General features: G+C 29.4%; 1 protein-coding gene across 1 annotated transcript; it reads left to right on the forward strand.

The window, feature by feature from the left end:
- The first annotated feature begins 6,231 nt into the window (after positions 1–6,231).
- On the forward strand, positions 6,232–9,270 carry LOC116033541. The gene is made up of 3 exons (XM_031276289.1): positions 6,232–6,747; positions 7,388–7,770; positions 8,463–9,270. Exons 1-3 carry the CDS (start codon positions 6,262–6,264, stop codon positions 8,854–8,856), a joined length of 1,263 nt encoding a protein of 420 aa, XP_031132149.1. The 5' UTR covers positions 6,232–6,261; the 3' UTR covers positions 8,857–9,270.
- Positions 9,271–17,224: the final 7,954 nt, after the last annotated feature.

Consider the following 17,224-nt stretch of genomic DNA (forward strand, 5'->3'; position numbering starts at 1 on the left):
ACTATATTTAACATCTAAATTTATTATGGTCATTAAACATAGGATATTTCATTCTTACGATAATTTTATATATTTTTACTTCAGATAATGTCAATTACCCGTGCATTTCATTTGATTACTTTTGAATAAAATCTTAAAATTATGACAACTAATGAATTAATATTGTTGTTCGTAATTNCTATCCATCTTTTTAGTTGTACTGTGCAAAATAACTAGCAATCTACGGATGCTCATCTATATATTGTAGAATTTGCAATCTTGATCTTCCTCATTTACAGATGCTTATGTAATTTGGTAAAAATGGTGGTTACTATACTTGAATAAATCCTCAATTATTCATTCCAATTGTTCGTTTTACCATTCCAATTCTTCATTTTATAAAAAATGGTGCATTGGAAGCTAAACATGGGTCATTGTATCATTGATTGTTGATTCCAATTATTATTAATCTTTATCATTAATTGCACAATACTAATTCACACTTATTAGTTAAAAAATGGTGATTACTATACTTGAATAAATGAAATAATAATATTAAATTTTGTAGCCTCGATTTAAAATCTATTATGTTAATATAATAATAATTATAATAATAATAATAATAATAATAATAATAATAATAATAATAATAATAATATAATACTCCGTAGTAATAATAATCTAAAATTCTTAATATAATTTTCCTAATAATAATAATAATATAATAATAATAATCCATAACTCTTAATATAAGTTTGTAACTAAATTTTCCTATTAAATATGTTTATAAAGGTAATTATAAATATAGAATTGAGAAATTCCTATGATATTTTATTTAATTGATATTATTCCTAATATATTTTATCTAAAAGGCTTCCTTCCTTTTTTATAACATTGTTCCATATGTTAATCCGTTTAATATGCTAATCTATATAGGTAATTACCATATACTATTTACCATCTAAATAATCCGTGGTAATTACACTATATTTAACATCTAAATTTATTATGGTCATTAAACATAGATATTTCATTCTTACGATAATTTTATATATTTTTACTTCAGATAATGTCAATTACCCGTGCATTTCATTTGATTACTTTTGAATAAAATCTTAAAANTTAATATAAATTTTATCAAATCAGTTAACGAAATTGATAATACACATATTACATCCATAATTAGAGGAGATTAACAAAATTATGATAATTATTTCAATTCACGTATTATTATGCTAATTCACATATTTTTACGTCCATACAATTATGTAAATTATTTCAATTCACAGATTATTACACATATAAAATTATGCTAATAGTTACTTTGGAATAAAATCTTAATAATTATGGTCATTGAGAAATTAGTTCAAACATTATACTTTTATTAAATGGTTTTTTATACTTGCCGTAATTTTATATAATCAATTAAAGAAATTAATGGTACACATATTACGGACATAATTAAAGAAAATTAAACATACACATATATATTATGGATACAATTAAAGAAAATTAAACATACACATATTACGTCCATAATTAAACGAAATTAAAATATACATTATTTTTTAATTATAATATATACTCCTTAATTACCATACTTATTCATAATACATGGACGTCATAATTAGCATAATATTAATCTATACTATATATAAAAACATAAGAATAGTAAAGGCATATTTTAAATTTTAAACAATAGTAAAGGTAAATTAAAAATAGAATGAAAATATTTCAATAATAATATTCTACATCATTAATTAAAAATAGAACAGAAATTAGGTAAAAATACCAGTGAATCTATTAATTAACTGAAAATAAAAAAATCGACTAAAAATGAATCTGATATTACTAATTGATTGAATATATAAAAGGAAATGAATATTAATAATTGACTGTAAATAAAAAAAATATCCATAATTAACTAAAATGAAAAAGGAAATGGTCATATCATTGCAATTTAATTAAAAAAAAGGAAAACATTCTACATCATAAATAATAAAAGCATATTATAAACAATATTAAAGATAAATTAAAAAAAGGAACGGAAATTAAAAATGAAACGGAAATATTTCAATAATAATATTCTACATCATCAATTAAAAATGGAACGAAAATTAGGTAAATATTACTACTTAATTCTTTTCATTTTCCCTATATAAGGTTGCCTGATATTAATTTACACATAACAATCGGCACTAATAATTAAAAAAAAAAAAAATAGAAGAACTGCCGGAGACGTCTGTTTTTTTTTTAAATTTTATTATTATTATTATTATTATTATTATTTAATTATTTTAATTAAAATTATTAAAAAAATTTATTTTAAAATTAGTAACCACCATGTCATCACAATTGTAGGTAAACAGGTCAATTTGGACTTCTTTTTTTTTTTTGAAAACATGTCAATTTGTACTTAATTGCATGAGTTTATATAGTTCAGGGATCCAATTGCATTCTTTTTAGTTCGATGGTCTAATTGCAGTTTTGTGTGTAGTTCAGTGGTTTATTTGACCATTATTCCGAGAAAAATGATATTACTAATTGATTTAAAATATAAAAAGATCGTAATCTATATTCTATACTATATATAAAAGTAAAATCCTCCTATTTCATTCCCCTCCTAAACTTTTGTAGTCAATTAATGAAATATTTTATTGGTTAAATAATTAATAAAGCTTATTTGTTAAGAAAATGTAAAATAGAAATTAACTAATATCTATAAATTGATAATATGTATACTCACGTATCAACACTATTAATAAAAATAAAATCATTTATCGGGAAAAGAAAAGGATATTACTAATTGACTGAAAATTATTTAAAAACTTTAATAGTTAATTATACTTTCCTTTTAAAAACTCCATGTTATTTAAACTTTAAAAAAATTAATTGAACATGGGTTGTTAGATTTTTATAATAATCAAAATTAATTCATTCAAATATGGTTGCACCCTAAATGCAATATGGGGAAAATGAATATACTTAGGGTGCGTTTGGTTCGCACATGGGAATCGAAATCGGAATGGGTATCAAATACTTGGTAAGGGTAATGGGTTTTGGTGAAAGTATTTAGCATGTTTGGTAGTTGGGTGGAATGGGAATGATTATTAATAGTTGGGGAAGAAATGATGAAGGGAGATGAAACCCTTATTTAATAAGGGTATGGGTTTTGCCATTAATGGGGTATTCCAAACCCATAGTAGCATTCACAAAACCTATCAACCAAACACTAACAATCACTTTGATACCCATACTTTATGCCTAAACCCCCCAACCAAACACACCCTTAAAGTATAAAAGTATCATTACACATATATTAGTGTAATTGACTAATAATAATTGCCTAATAATTATTATGATAATTAAGTTAAGCATTGGTCGTTGAATTTATTTTTATAATAATTACAATTAATTTATTTCTCATTTTCTCATATTTATTTTAGTAATAATATAATTATATAAGTCATAATATAATTATATAAGTCATATTACTTATAGATCTTTTTAAGATAATTTTAGACAAACAAGTCATATATTATTCAATTAATTGAGTAATATTTTTGTACTAATCTTATAATCAAATAAATGTACACGTTCAATATTAGAATTTTTTATAATTTCATCTTTATTTTTATTATCTCAATATATAATAAAAAAAAATTTCCACGCCCGGGTAATTGGACAATTATTTGTTCTAATTCAAAGGAAAACATCAGAAAACATAATCGATCCAATCAATTTCATCAATTGCGCTATATAATATTCGATGTTATAATATATATAACTGTATATTGATCCAAATATTCTTTAAATATTATAACAAATCCATTCCGTGCAACGCACGGGCGAAAATACTAGTTAATATATAACAATATTACCATATCACTAATCACCAATCACCTATATATATATATATTAATATTAATATTAATATATAACAATATTACCATATCACTAATCACCAATCACCAATTAATTATTCTTTTTTAAAATAATCACCAATTAATTAATTAATATTAGTATATATTAATATATTATATATTAATATATTAATATTAAGAATAATACCATATACCATATTATCAATTATCAATTATATATCACCAATCACCCATCACCCATTAATATTAACAATATTACCATATTATCATATTATCATTATCATATATTACCATAATAATATTATAGGATGGATAATTAATAAAATAATAAAATAATAAATAAATAAAATAAACAATTTTACCAAAATACCCCTAAGTTTTGGGGGGAAAATTTGGGAGGAGGAAATTGTTTTTATATATAGTATAGATATAGATTATAATATAAGTAAGAATTCAAGGTCTTTTATTGAGAGTTGAATCTTATGATTACCAAATCAATAGTCTAATCAAAGTTTTATTTTAAAATCACAGTATGTATGTTCTTATTCGATTTTCGTACGTATTTGTATAAAAATGTAATACTTTTACATTAAAATGTAAAATTATTATATTTTTCCTCAAAAGTATTACGTTTTTTCATATAAGTAACAAACATTTTATTCTTGATTTAGTATTACATAGTATAAGTATTACATTTCATTTTGACCCAACCCATCTCACGGACATGAATCGGTGAGACGGTCTCACGGACAAAGATCTGTGAAATGATCTCTCACAAGTTTTTACCATTTAAAAATTATATTAAAATAATCTTAAACACAAAAAGATAATTTGAAAAATTATTTAAAATATAAATAAATAAATAAATAAATAAATAAATAAATAAATAAAATTAATTTGATCAATGAGGAATGAATGAATATTTCAATAGAAATCACTAAATCAATTTTTTTTTTAAATAACAAAATAGTGGCACTATATGCTTATCAGGCGGGACTTATTTTCGTAAAGTCACAAGTCAACTATATAAGTCAAAAATTGATTTCAAAATGGCAATAAATCGCTTTGTACTATGGCATTTAAAGGATGGGCAGAGCTATTTATTTATTATGGCAACAACTTGTGTAAGGTCGGGTGAAAATTAAATTTAATACTTATATTAGCAAATATAATACAAAATTAGTAATAAAATATTTATTACTTATATAACAAAATGTAATATTTTTACATTTTTTATGTAAATGTATTACATTTTTCATTAAAATATTACATTTTCCTTTATATGTACAACATTACTATCATTTCATTTCTCACCTGCTCTACTACATGCGTTAAATAACCCACCTACTTAATGTCCACGTACTGTTGCATGGCATTTTTTCTCTCTATCTTCATACTGTTACATGGTGTTTTTTCTCTCTCTTTCTTGATTAGCTAGCCTAACGAAAAATCCCCATATGAATTTTAATATCTTCGTTATAACTTCTTGGCAATATTATACATATTACACGATGTTGCCAAAGCAAAATTTATAACTTCTTGGCAACCATTTTGTCCTCTTTCACACGACCTAGGATACTGTAGTATTTCATCATGCCGTGATTGCCGAGAATTTTGGAAAAGGAAAAATATGTTCATACAATATAACATTTTTAGACACAAGAGAAGTCAAAAATCCCCCCTCAGACTACGTTGTTTAAAATGTGTTGATATTTACGGTCTACTTCTATATAGTATTTTGTTCCGAATTTTAATGCACAAAATCTTATGTTCAATTTCTCGTGAATCATAAAAAGATTATATTGAATATTAAATTTAAACCTGCACGTGAAAGATGCACTTCATGGGAATCCATAAACCATGCACTAATGGTGGATCTGGCTTCTCACCCATTGTAAAACAAACAAGATCCAAACCTGCAAATCTGCAATGATGCTAAAAATTAATATATATATTAAAAGGGGAAAGAAAATAGTAAGAATAAATTTTATTCCTAATTAGTGTAAAATTTATCGTGTTACCTTATTAGGTAGAAAAATTCGTTATTACTATTTGAGTGTGCATTCCGTAAATCTGGATTATGACTTTAGCAGTTTAGGCTGTTATAGCGAAGGCCAATAGGATTGACTTGTCCCGGCCAGTTGAAAGTGATCAAACTTATAACTTTTTAGTTATCAAGTCAACAACCTGATTAACTTGACTGAGTAATAGGAACAAATAATTGTTAAGATTTTAAAATACTATAAATATAATAATTAATTTAAAAAGTCAAAATTTTCATTGTAGTCTTTGATATAGCAGTCAAATAAGACTGCATGCAAACTACCGTACCAAACGGAAAAACAAAATTCAAAACCATAGAATATGTCAATCACCAACCTGGCTTAATAACCCGAAGATGACGACGGCGATTCTGAAAAACCCTAGAATTGTTGTTAAGCTGAAGCGACGGGCATCGGATCTCGATCGGAGGTTACTATTCCTCATTCTCTTCCCAATCTCTCTTCTGATCATCGCCTCCCTCTCTCCCTTCTCCGCTGCCGTCCGATCGATCCTCGGCGGCTTCGCCTCGCCGCCGTCGCCGTCGCCGCCTGGGAATGAGAAGTCGGCGGAGTTGAGGCGGTCCAGGATCGCGGTTTGCTTGGTAGGCGGGGCGCGGAGATTCGAGCTCACCGGGCCGTCGATTATCCAGAATATTCTGAGAGTGTATCCCAACTCCGACCTTTTTCTTCACAGTCCTTTGGATTCGAATGCGTACAAGCTCTCCCTGCTCAAAGCAGCCCCGAGAATCGCCGCCGTGAAAATCTTCAAGCCCGCGCCGATTGACGAGACCGAGGCACGAACCCGAGTTCTCACGGCGGCCTATTCGCCCAATGGCATTCAGGTATTCTTATTATTAATTATTACTTAATTCTTTTTCACATTTTATGTATAAACCTTTTTGTAATATTTAGTTTAGTATTATTATATAAAATTATATATTTCAAAATTAAATTAAAAATACTTCTTATCTGTCCATATTATGTGCATGTTTCATTTAGTTTGGCTGATGAAACTTGACTGAAAGTATTAGTATATGAAATTTATATATTTAGAAATTAAAAATCACAGAATTTAAATTTAAAAATTAATAAAAAAGATTACAAAATATTGAATTCTATATAATTTAAGTCAATTTTGTAAATTAAACTTTGATATATGGAAAATCTCACAATCACTCTCCGAAAGTGTGTTTTGTTTGAAATCTGCCTTATTAACCTTAATTTGCCAAATACAATACAAATATAAACTATCTTAGGTAATTGGGTTATTCATAACGGACCTTCTTAAATTGAGAAGGCTAATAAGCCAAAGACCTTGTGGTCTAGTGGCGTCCGGTGTCCCGGAAAACACTCTCACATGGATTGAGAAAGTAGCTATGAACAGATACTACAATGTATACAAAATGTTGTGGAGGGACTATAATTAGCATTTATTTTCAAAATTAATTTTATTCCTTTCCATTTTTCCATTTTATTTTACAGGGCTTGTTACAGTATTTCAACTTGGTAGAAGGTTGCCTGACAATGATTCAAGATCAGCAGCTTAAGAGCAACTTCACTTACGACTGGATTATTCGGACCCGAGTCGACGGATACTGGTCCGGTCGCCTGAGCGAAGACCACTTCATTCCGGGCCGGTACGTTGTCCCATCCGGTTCATCATACCGGGGACTAAACGACCGTTTCGGCATCGGCGATTTCAACACCTCAACGGCGGCTCTCTCCCGCCTCTCCCTAATCCCCCAGATCGATTTAGCCGGGTATAAGCTCATGAACTCCGAATGTGCATTCAAAGCCCAACTCGAAACCCAAAACGTCTCGTATTCGATTCGCCACATCCCCTTCTGCGTCGTCACGAATCACAGGTATGTTAAGAATATAGAGTAAAATACCAGTGGAGGTCCTCCGACGTTGATTACACCGCCACTTTTAGTCATCAACTTTTAAATTAATCACTTTTAGTCCTCCGACTTAAATGGCACTGTCACTTTTAGTCCTCAACTTTTAAATCAACCACTTTTAGTCCTCTTACTTTTTGTTTCTAGCCACCTATGGTCCTTCCTTTACAATTGGACATCTAATGTCATTTTCTCAAGGACAATTCAATCATTTGGTCCAAAATTTAGTGTTAACAAAGGAGAGTGGAGAATAGGGTTTCTTCAATTATTCTGATGAGAAAACATAATACTTAATACATTAATTATGAAATGACTGAACTGCCCTTGAGAAAATGACATTAGATGTCCAATTGTAAAGGAAGGACCATATGTGGCTAGAAACAAAAAGTAAGATGACTAAAAGTGGTTGATTTAAAAGTTGAGGACTAAAAGTGGCGGTGTCATCAAAATCAGAGGACTAAAATTGGTTGATTTAAAAGTTGAGGACTAAAAGTGGTGGTGCCATCAAAGTCGTGGGACCTCCATTGGTATTTACTCTAAGAATATATGTGGTTGAGATTATTTGTGTTCATTTAGTTGTTCTGAATATGTTCTTGTAGACGAGTAGTTAGTTGTAATTCTATTCGTAAATAAGGCAATTCACTTTATAATTTCACAAGGTACGAGTTCCCTACGTCGTCCCCATTTTACGTGCCGGTGGCGGAGATTTTTAGCCGGAGTCCCTTGAGTGGCGCGAAATGCAAGCCGTGCACGCCGTTTTGCGGCGGGGCGTGCGTTGGGTCGGTGATGAGCGGGCTTGAGGAAGGGTGGGGTTGGAGCGGTTGGGGGAATGACACGTTGCGGCTTTGCGATGCCAATGCGGATTGGGAGGAGGGGTGGGAGAAGTTGTTTGATGAAGGGGTTGGTAAGAAGCTGGCTTCGGCTAGGAAGCGTGTAAAGAGGTTGGATTTCAGACGGTGTGTTAACGACTTTGGTGTGATGAAAGGGAAAACGACTTCTTGGGTCGCTCCTCCCCTGGATCAGATTTGTCAACTAGGGTTACAATCCATTTAGGGTGTTTAAGTTATGCTTATTCATGAGAGTTGTCAATTGATCTTTTTGATGTGAGTATTTATTGACTAAAGTTACAATACAAATTTTGATCATTAAAGGACACTAGTAGATCGAGTAGTTGGTTCATCTACATATACATGTACAAATAATACTTAGAGCATTCATACGAATTGAGTTTTTAGATCGGTTTTTGAGGTGCCAACCAAGAGATCAGAATTGGTTGCTACGCACACGACCACATGCAAGGGATATTTGCATATGGTAAGATCCACTTTTCTAATAAAAACCAACTTCTTGTAGGAGGGTTTTTAATTTTCGCTCTTCATTACTTCTCTCATCCACATCATTCACATTTTGTCAAAACTTGATTCAAAATCAACTAATGTGGATGACCTTAGACATCCCATTATCATCTATCCTATCTCTGGTATACAATGATTCATTTCAATTATTAATAAATATTTTATTCTGCTGATTCTAATTTTGAGTGAAGGACTTCCAAACATTTCACCTTAAAATTACAATTGGATAATGATTCTAATTTTGAGTGAATTGAAGGACTTAAACCAAACATATATATATATATATATATATATATATATATATATATATATATATATATATATATATATATATATTTCTCCCGAAAATTACAACTGGGTAATGTGTATAAAATGTAATGCATATTTACTAATCATACTATCCTATAGTACAATGCAACAAGTTTTCACGGTCAAAACAAAAACTATTGTTAGTTTTATTGACTATAGGATAATCAAACGACGGGCTAACACCACCGGAAATAGTAAGGCTAGGTTGCCGGAAAAATAGAGTTTTTTTTTTTTTTTTTTTTGCCTTTGATATTGCATGTAAAAAGCTTAACCTTTTTTTAAGGTAAAAGGGCTCTATTTATACAAGGGATGAGGGGTTACATAACCCTAATCTACCATAAATACAAGCTAGTAATCTACATTTCTTATTGCATTTGATCTTATTTCCTAATGCCTTCGGATCTTATTTCCTTGTTATTTCCTGCTAAATCTGCCATCAGTCTCATTGAATTGGGAAGGTTCCCCACTGTCTCGCTCCAATCGATCACCAAGTTGATCCTCCCAACACAACCTATTCCTCCAATTCATCCCCGTGTGAATCCGACTCCTTCCACCCCTTCGCATGGGTGTTGCACACGCCTGTTCGACTGGTCTCCCGACTGCTACTGATCATTTGTGCTTGACCCTTGCTTGATCCTAGGTAGCCTCAGCTCACCGACCGTTTAAGTACCCATTCCCGCCCCGATCGGCTAGTCCGTCGACTAACTGTCCTTCATGGTCAATTAGTAGGTTGATTAGGTTTCCCGGTTAGTTACCCGTTTGTTTAGACCTCTGGACGGCTCAGTCCTTTTAGCTGACTGTCAATTCGACTTACTAATTCTGCCATCGGACCACCTCTTTTTGCCGACTCCGTGCCATCCCCTCCTAGCTAAGTCTGACTTGATAGTGCCTCGTCCGGCTGATAACCTCCTTTGCGCTCTTTACTCAATCATCTTCTCTAATTCCCCTCATCTGAGTCACTATAATTTCATAGAGAGGTAATTTAATTTGTCCTCACTTATTTTTGTTATGTATCCCTCTCCCAGTCTCCCGCACACAAATGTGGAGGGTACTTTTGTCTTTAAGATGTTTATTGCATTTTTATTTCTTAATCAAATCAAAATTAGAATACAATTCATAAATTTAATTCTTTTGTTTACCAAACAATATAATAATAGAATAAAATTAGTATTCTTTTCGTGTCCTATTTCAATCTTTATTCCTTTATTCTTTCAAAATCTATTCAATAAATAATCATGCAAAGATAAGTTCCTCTATTTTATTTTTTTTTACAATAACAATTATAATCTATTTTAAACTATAAATTTTTTACATATTAATTTGATATTCACATTTCACTAGAGTTGTCAAAACAAGATAAGCCTATCGGACCTAGCCATTCCGACTTGCAATAAAGATGGGGCAAGCTTTGATTTTTTGGGCCCATCTAATTTTTAAAATTATTTTTATATATAGTGTATTAGTAAAACAAGATGCATGCATTGTATAAATCAATTGTTACACAGTAGATCATAGTCGTCAAATGAAATTGTAGTAGAATTAAAATGATACTTTAGTATTGCTATAATGAAACTAATGTCCGTGGAAAATGAAACTAAAAAACAGAGTCCATTCAACAATGTATATTGTCAAATGAAACTGTAGTATAATTAAAATGATACTTTAGTGTTACAATAATGAAACTAGCTAGTGTGTGTAGAAAATTAAACTAAAATCTAGAGCAATACTATAACATATATTGTCAAATGAACCTGAAGTGTAATTAAAATAATACTTTAGTATTACTATAATTAAACTAGTGTGTGTCGAAAATGAAACTACAAAATATAGCTCATGCAATAATGTATATATATTGTCAAATGAAACTGTAGTAGATGGAATTAAAATGATACTTTGATATTGCTATAATGAAACAAGTGTGTGTGGAAAATGAAACTGAAATGTAATTAGAATGATACTTAAAACTTCATGGACCACACTTCTACGTGGACCATGGTCCATAATAAAACTTGCATGTATAAATGCTTTGTTATTGATTTATAGACTAATGTATTTTTTATTTGATTATTTATTTGAACTTATTAATTATTATTAAGTAATTAAATAATATTGTGTTTAACAAATTTATAAATATTTATTTAAATGATCCAAATTAGTTTAGTATGCACTTATTAACTTTTTTTATATTAATTTTTAACAAATTATAAAAAAAATTTCCATTGCCATGACTTTCGAGCCTAAGGAAGCTATGGTCGGGGACAATTGGCCCTTTTCAATCAAATATGGATTGGAGCATTTGAATGTAGGTCTCACAACGTTAATATATATTTGGGATTTGCATACCATTGCTAGCTTTCGCTTTTGGGTAAAAGTAGGTCCTACCAATGTTTATTCGTAATTCAAATCCTAACATATATTGTCAACCACCACAATCATGTTTGCTTCAAATGGCATGTATATTGTCTAAATATGGTTTCAATCCGGCCCCTAAAGGCCGACGAAATAAGTTCTAAAACATGATTATCGTACTAAAAAAGTGAGAAGGAGGAGGTCTCGTGGTGATTAAATATATCAATGCATGCACATATGCAGCGCAACAAGATAAGGGAATTAAAATATCAAATAATTAAATAAAACTAATTAAATCTGCATGCAAAATAGATTACATGTCCTTTGATGGGGATTCACAGTAGTGGAATCCATGTTATAACTTATCAGGGTATATGTATCTCCAACCTTATTACATATNCTCTTTACTCAATCATCTTCTCTAATTCCCCTCATCTGAGTCACTATAATTTCATAGAGAGGTAATTTAATTTGTCCTCACTTATTTTTGTTATGTATCCCTCTCCCAGTCTCCCGCACACAAATGTGGAGGGTACTTTTGTCTTTAAGATGTTTATTGCATTTTTATTTCTTAATCAAATCAAAATTAGAATACAATTCATAAATTTAATTCTTTTGTTTACCAAACAATATAATAATAGAATAAAATTAGTATTCTTTTCGTGTCCTATTTCAATCTTTATTCCTTTATTCTTTCAAAATCTATTCAATAAATAATCATGCAAAGATAAGTTCCTCTATTTTATTTTTTTTTACAATAACAATTATAATCTATTTTAAACTATAAATTTTTTACATATTAATTTGATATTCACATTTCACTAGAGTTGTCAAAACAAGATAAGCCTATCGGACCTAGCCATTCCGACTTGCAATAAAGATGGGGCAAGCTTTGATTTTTTGGGCCCATCTAATTTTTAAAATTATTTTTATATATAGTGTATTAGTAAAACAAGATGCATGCATTGTATAAATCAATTGTTACACAGTAGATCATAGTCGTCAAATGAAATTGTAGTAGAATTAAAATGATACTTTAGTATTGCTATAATGAAACTAATGTCCGTGGAAAATGAAACTAAAAAACAGAGTCCATTCAACAATGTATATTGTCAAATGAAACTGTAGTATAATTAAAATGATACTTTAGTGTTACAATAATGAAACTAGCTAGTGTGTGTAGAAAATTAAACTAAAATCTAGAGCAATACTATAACATATATTGTCAAATGAACCTGAAGTGTAATTAAAATAATACTTTAGTATTACTATAATTAAACTAGTGTGTGTCGAAAATGAAACTACAAAATATAGCTCATGCAATAATGTATATATATTGTCAAATGAAACTGTAGTAGATGGAATTAAAATGATACTTTGATATTGCTATAATGAAACAAGTGTGTGTGGAAAATGAAACTGAAATGTAATTAGAATGATACTTAAAACTTCATGGACCACACTTCTACGTGGACCATGGTCCATAATAAAACTTGCATGTATAAATGCTTTGTTATTGATTTATAGACTAATGTATTTTTTATTTGATTATTTATTTGAACTTATTAATTATTATTAAGTAATTAAATAATATTGTGTTTAACAAATTTATAAATATTTATTTAAATGATCCAAATTAGTTTAGTATGCACTTATTAACTTTTTTTATATTAATTTTTAACAAATTATAAAAAAAATTTCCATTGCCATGACTTTCGAGCCTAAGGAAGCTATGGTCGGGGACAATTGGCCCTTTTCAATCAAATATGGATTGGAGCATTTGAATGTAGGTCTCACAACGTTAATATATATTTGGGATTTGCATACCATTGCTAGCTTTCGCTTTTGGGTAAAAGTAGGTCCTACCAATGTTTATTCGTAATTCAAATCCTAACATATATTGTCAACCACCACAATCATGTTTGCTTCAAATGGCATGTATATTGTCTAAATATGGTTTCAATCCGGCCCCTAAAGGCCGACGAAATAAGTTCTAAAACATGATTATCGTACTAAAAAAGTGAGAAGGAGGAGGTCTCGTGGTGATTAAATATATCAATGCATGCACATATGCAGCGCAACAAGATAAGGGAATTAAAATATCAAATAATTAAATAAAACTAATTAAATCTGCATGCAAAATAGATTACATGTCCTTTGATGGGGATTCACAGTAGTGGAATCCATGTTATAACTTATCAGGGTATATGTATCTCCAACCTTATTACATATGAGAGTTTTTTTTTTTTTTTTTTAATACTATTGACTTTATTACAAGGTAATATTTCTATACTTTCTCTATATGTTGCAGAGGAGCCAATTGAACACATGCATGGTGCTTGGCATGAGAGTTTTCTTTCTACATCGATCATTAATACAATACTTTCTTATTTCCACATCATCACTAATATATATATACATCCTTAGAAGATGATATTTTTAATTTTTTTTCTTTAGATGGCAAGGAAACATTTCATTACTATCTAAAGGTGTACGTATACTGAATAAACCACGCTTCTATATATAGTAGTCCACAAACCACACAAAAAATGTATGCAAATCGCAATATAAAAAGATAATATGTGCGAGACTCAACTTAGAGAATGTTGCGGCAAAATTTAGTATTGTGGCCATTATTTTTATTTAGAGATATAACTCATCTAGCTAGCTAACAATCATCATGAAATATTAGTTGAAACGAAGGACAAAATTAAAGAACATGATGAAGCTAGAGGATATAAAAGGCACAGCTAGAAATGTTGACAACCCAAAGAAAGTAGACTATGGACCCTATTAAAGTAAGCTTTTAAGAAGCAACAAACATGGCACGATGGCAGCACACGGGATAATGAAATAGTTCCACTATCTGTACGCTTACTCATTTTTTGTTTTGTTTTGTTTTATTTTGTTTTTTTTTTTTTAAAACCAATTGTTGGTGAAATATAATTAAAAATGATTGGGGTACTTCACAGAGTAAAATTTTTACTACTCCATCTGTCTCATTTTGCTTATTTTATTTATTATTCATTGATCAAATCAATTTTTATTTCATTACTTATTTTATTTAATAATTTTTAATTATTTTTAAATTTAATTTTGTGTTTTTAATAGCATTTTTAATGTTATTTCTAAATATATAAATTTTATATTTTTTTCAGTACTAAACTTAATATTATAAAATGTTAAACTAAAAATAACTATTACATTATTATATAATGTGACCCATATGTGATCTATATGTAGCTCGGGTTAAATCTTACTCCGCATTTTATCCATAGTATTATTGTGCTTTCACTCCTGCTATTACAATGTTAGGTTTTTCGTAATTATGATTTTGTTAAATCAATGTTAAATTATATCCATATCAAACAAATAGGTTTTACAAAATGTATATGTATGTATCGCGTTTAATTTGTTTAGCATTAGAATGGAAATAAAAATAAAATATAAAATATAAAAGAAACATTGACCCTTCATTGTTACTCCTCAATGAAGGAGCTTTGCGGAAAGAAACCGAAACCTAAGTTTTCAAAGTTAATCAATCCTTCGCCTTTAGATGTTTCGGATTCCTATTCATGGATCCTAAAATTTCGTTACAAACTTTAAGGATACAATTAATTAAGGACTTTTATTATCTATTTTCGGTTTTTTAAATTTTAAAAATAATTATACCATCATCAAATTTTTTGAATAGTACTAACTCTATTAGAATGCAGTATCTGTACATGAGGCTCAAACCCACCACCTCCCGTATACAGGGAAGGGTTTGATGCCACTGGACCACAATGTCCTTGGCCACCATCATCAAATTTAATTTTCTATTTCTTCTCTAATTTTTAAAAAAATTTCAATAAATAATTATTTTTTTAATTGAAAGTTGAAACAAAGCATGCATTGCAATAGTCCAAGTAGTTAGGTGTTAACTTAATGTGATTTTAATTTTGTCCAGTACTTTGAATGTCAACGTGAAGTAATTCAATCAAACATAAATGATGAGAGTACTATGACCTCACCCTCTTAGGTTAGTTAAATGCATCGATCATCGTCTAACTAGTGATGTGCAAATAAATAGATTAATTGTACGGGGTAAATTTAGTCTCTAAATTATTAACAATGTAGATATGATCTAGTTCTCGTAACAAAGTGACGTTTGGCTAAAGACCTTGTGGCCAAGCTGCATAAAGTGACACTTTTGATTAACAAAATAAATTTCACTGCTCAAATTTGTCACCTCTTCAATGTCATTAATTAGTACGATTCTTGCCAACACTATCTTAATTGGCCCTTCGCACAAGGCTTCCTAGTGTGATTATTTCTTATGCCATGTATAATTTACGTACTATTATACAAGATGAAGGTTTATCACACTCTTAAATAGTAGTTGTGAAATTCCATCGTCATTCAATAATAATAATAATAATAATAATATCTGTCACCCCACTACAAATTTAAAGATTAAAAATATTATTTTTTCAATTAACTATAACTTCGAAATAAAATAAAGCATAGTTTCGTTAAAAAAGAAAAAAGTCCACGTTACGGAAGTTAGGCGTACGTGTTTGAAAATTTTGTTAGTGGAGCTTAATTAACAATATGTTTGCAACGTAACCACATACATCACCAGTGTATTATTATTATTATTATTATTATTATTATTGTCGAGTTTTATTATTTATTATTCTTGGACATCAAAATCAGCAAAACATATTGATGTGACTTTCTAATCACCATTAACCTGAAAGTTACTTGTAAATACATGCCAAATTGGACTAATTATACTTTTTCTTTATCTAAATTCTGGTATGTAAATTAAGTATTTTCTAGTTCGATGGTTTAATCGCACTTTCATGAATAGTTCAAAGAGTTTTTTTTTTAAGGGAGAAATAAGACTTTATTAAGTAATCACTGAAATAATATCATCTAAGGTACATCAAACCAGATAAAACGCCTAGCTCGAGCCACCTTCATCTTGACTAAGATGTGGCGGCTTGATTACGACCTCTATGAACATACAAAACAAACCACGTACACAACTTGTAAAAGATTCTAAAAACTGTTTACGATCACAGATAATCAAACCAACATATGATCGGTTTATCCCGCCCTTCAAGAGGTCGTGTACAGTGGCAGATCCAGAATATTTTCTCAGTGGGGGCGAAAGATAAACTAACGAGATATTCTTTTTTAAAAAATGAAACACTTAGAGATCGAGTCATAAATATTGTTTACTAGAGATGAAAGCCGAAACACATCAAGATAAAAATATTTAAAATAAAATATAAAACACACTCCGTAATTAATCAGATAAAATAGTTTGACTGGAAAACACATTATAAATCACTCATCTTACTATTAATATTAAAAAAAAAAAAAAAAAAAAAAAAAAAAAAAAAAAAAAAAAAAAAAAA

This window comes from Ipomoea triloba, chromosome 10 (genome assembly GCF_003576645.1).
Source record: "Ipomoea triloba cultivar NCNSP0323 chromosome 10, ASM357664v1".
In the NCBI taxonomy this organism is placed as follows: Eukaryota; Viridiplantae; Streptophyta; class Magnoliopsida; order Solanales; family Convolvulaceae; genus Ipomoea; species Ipomoea triloba.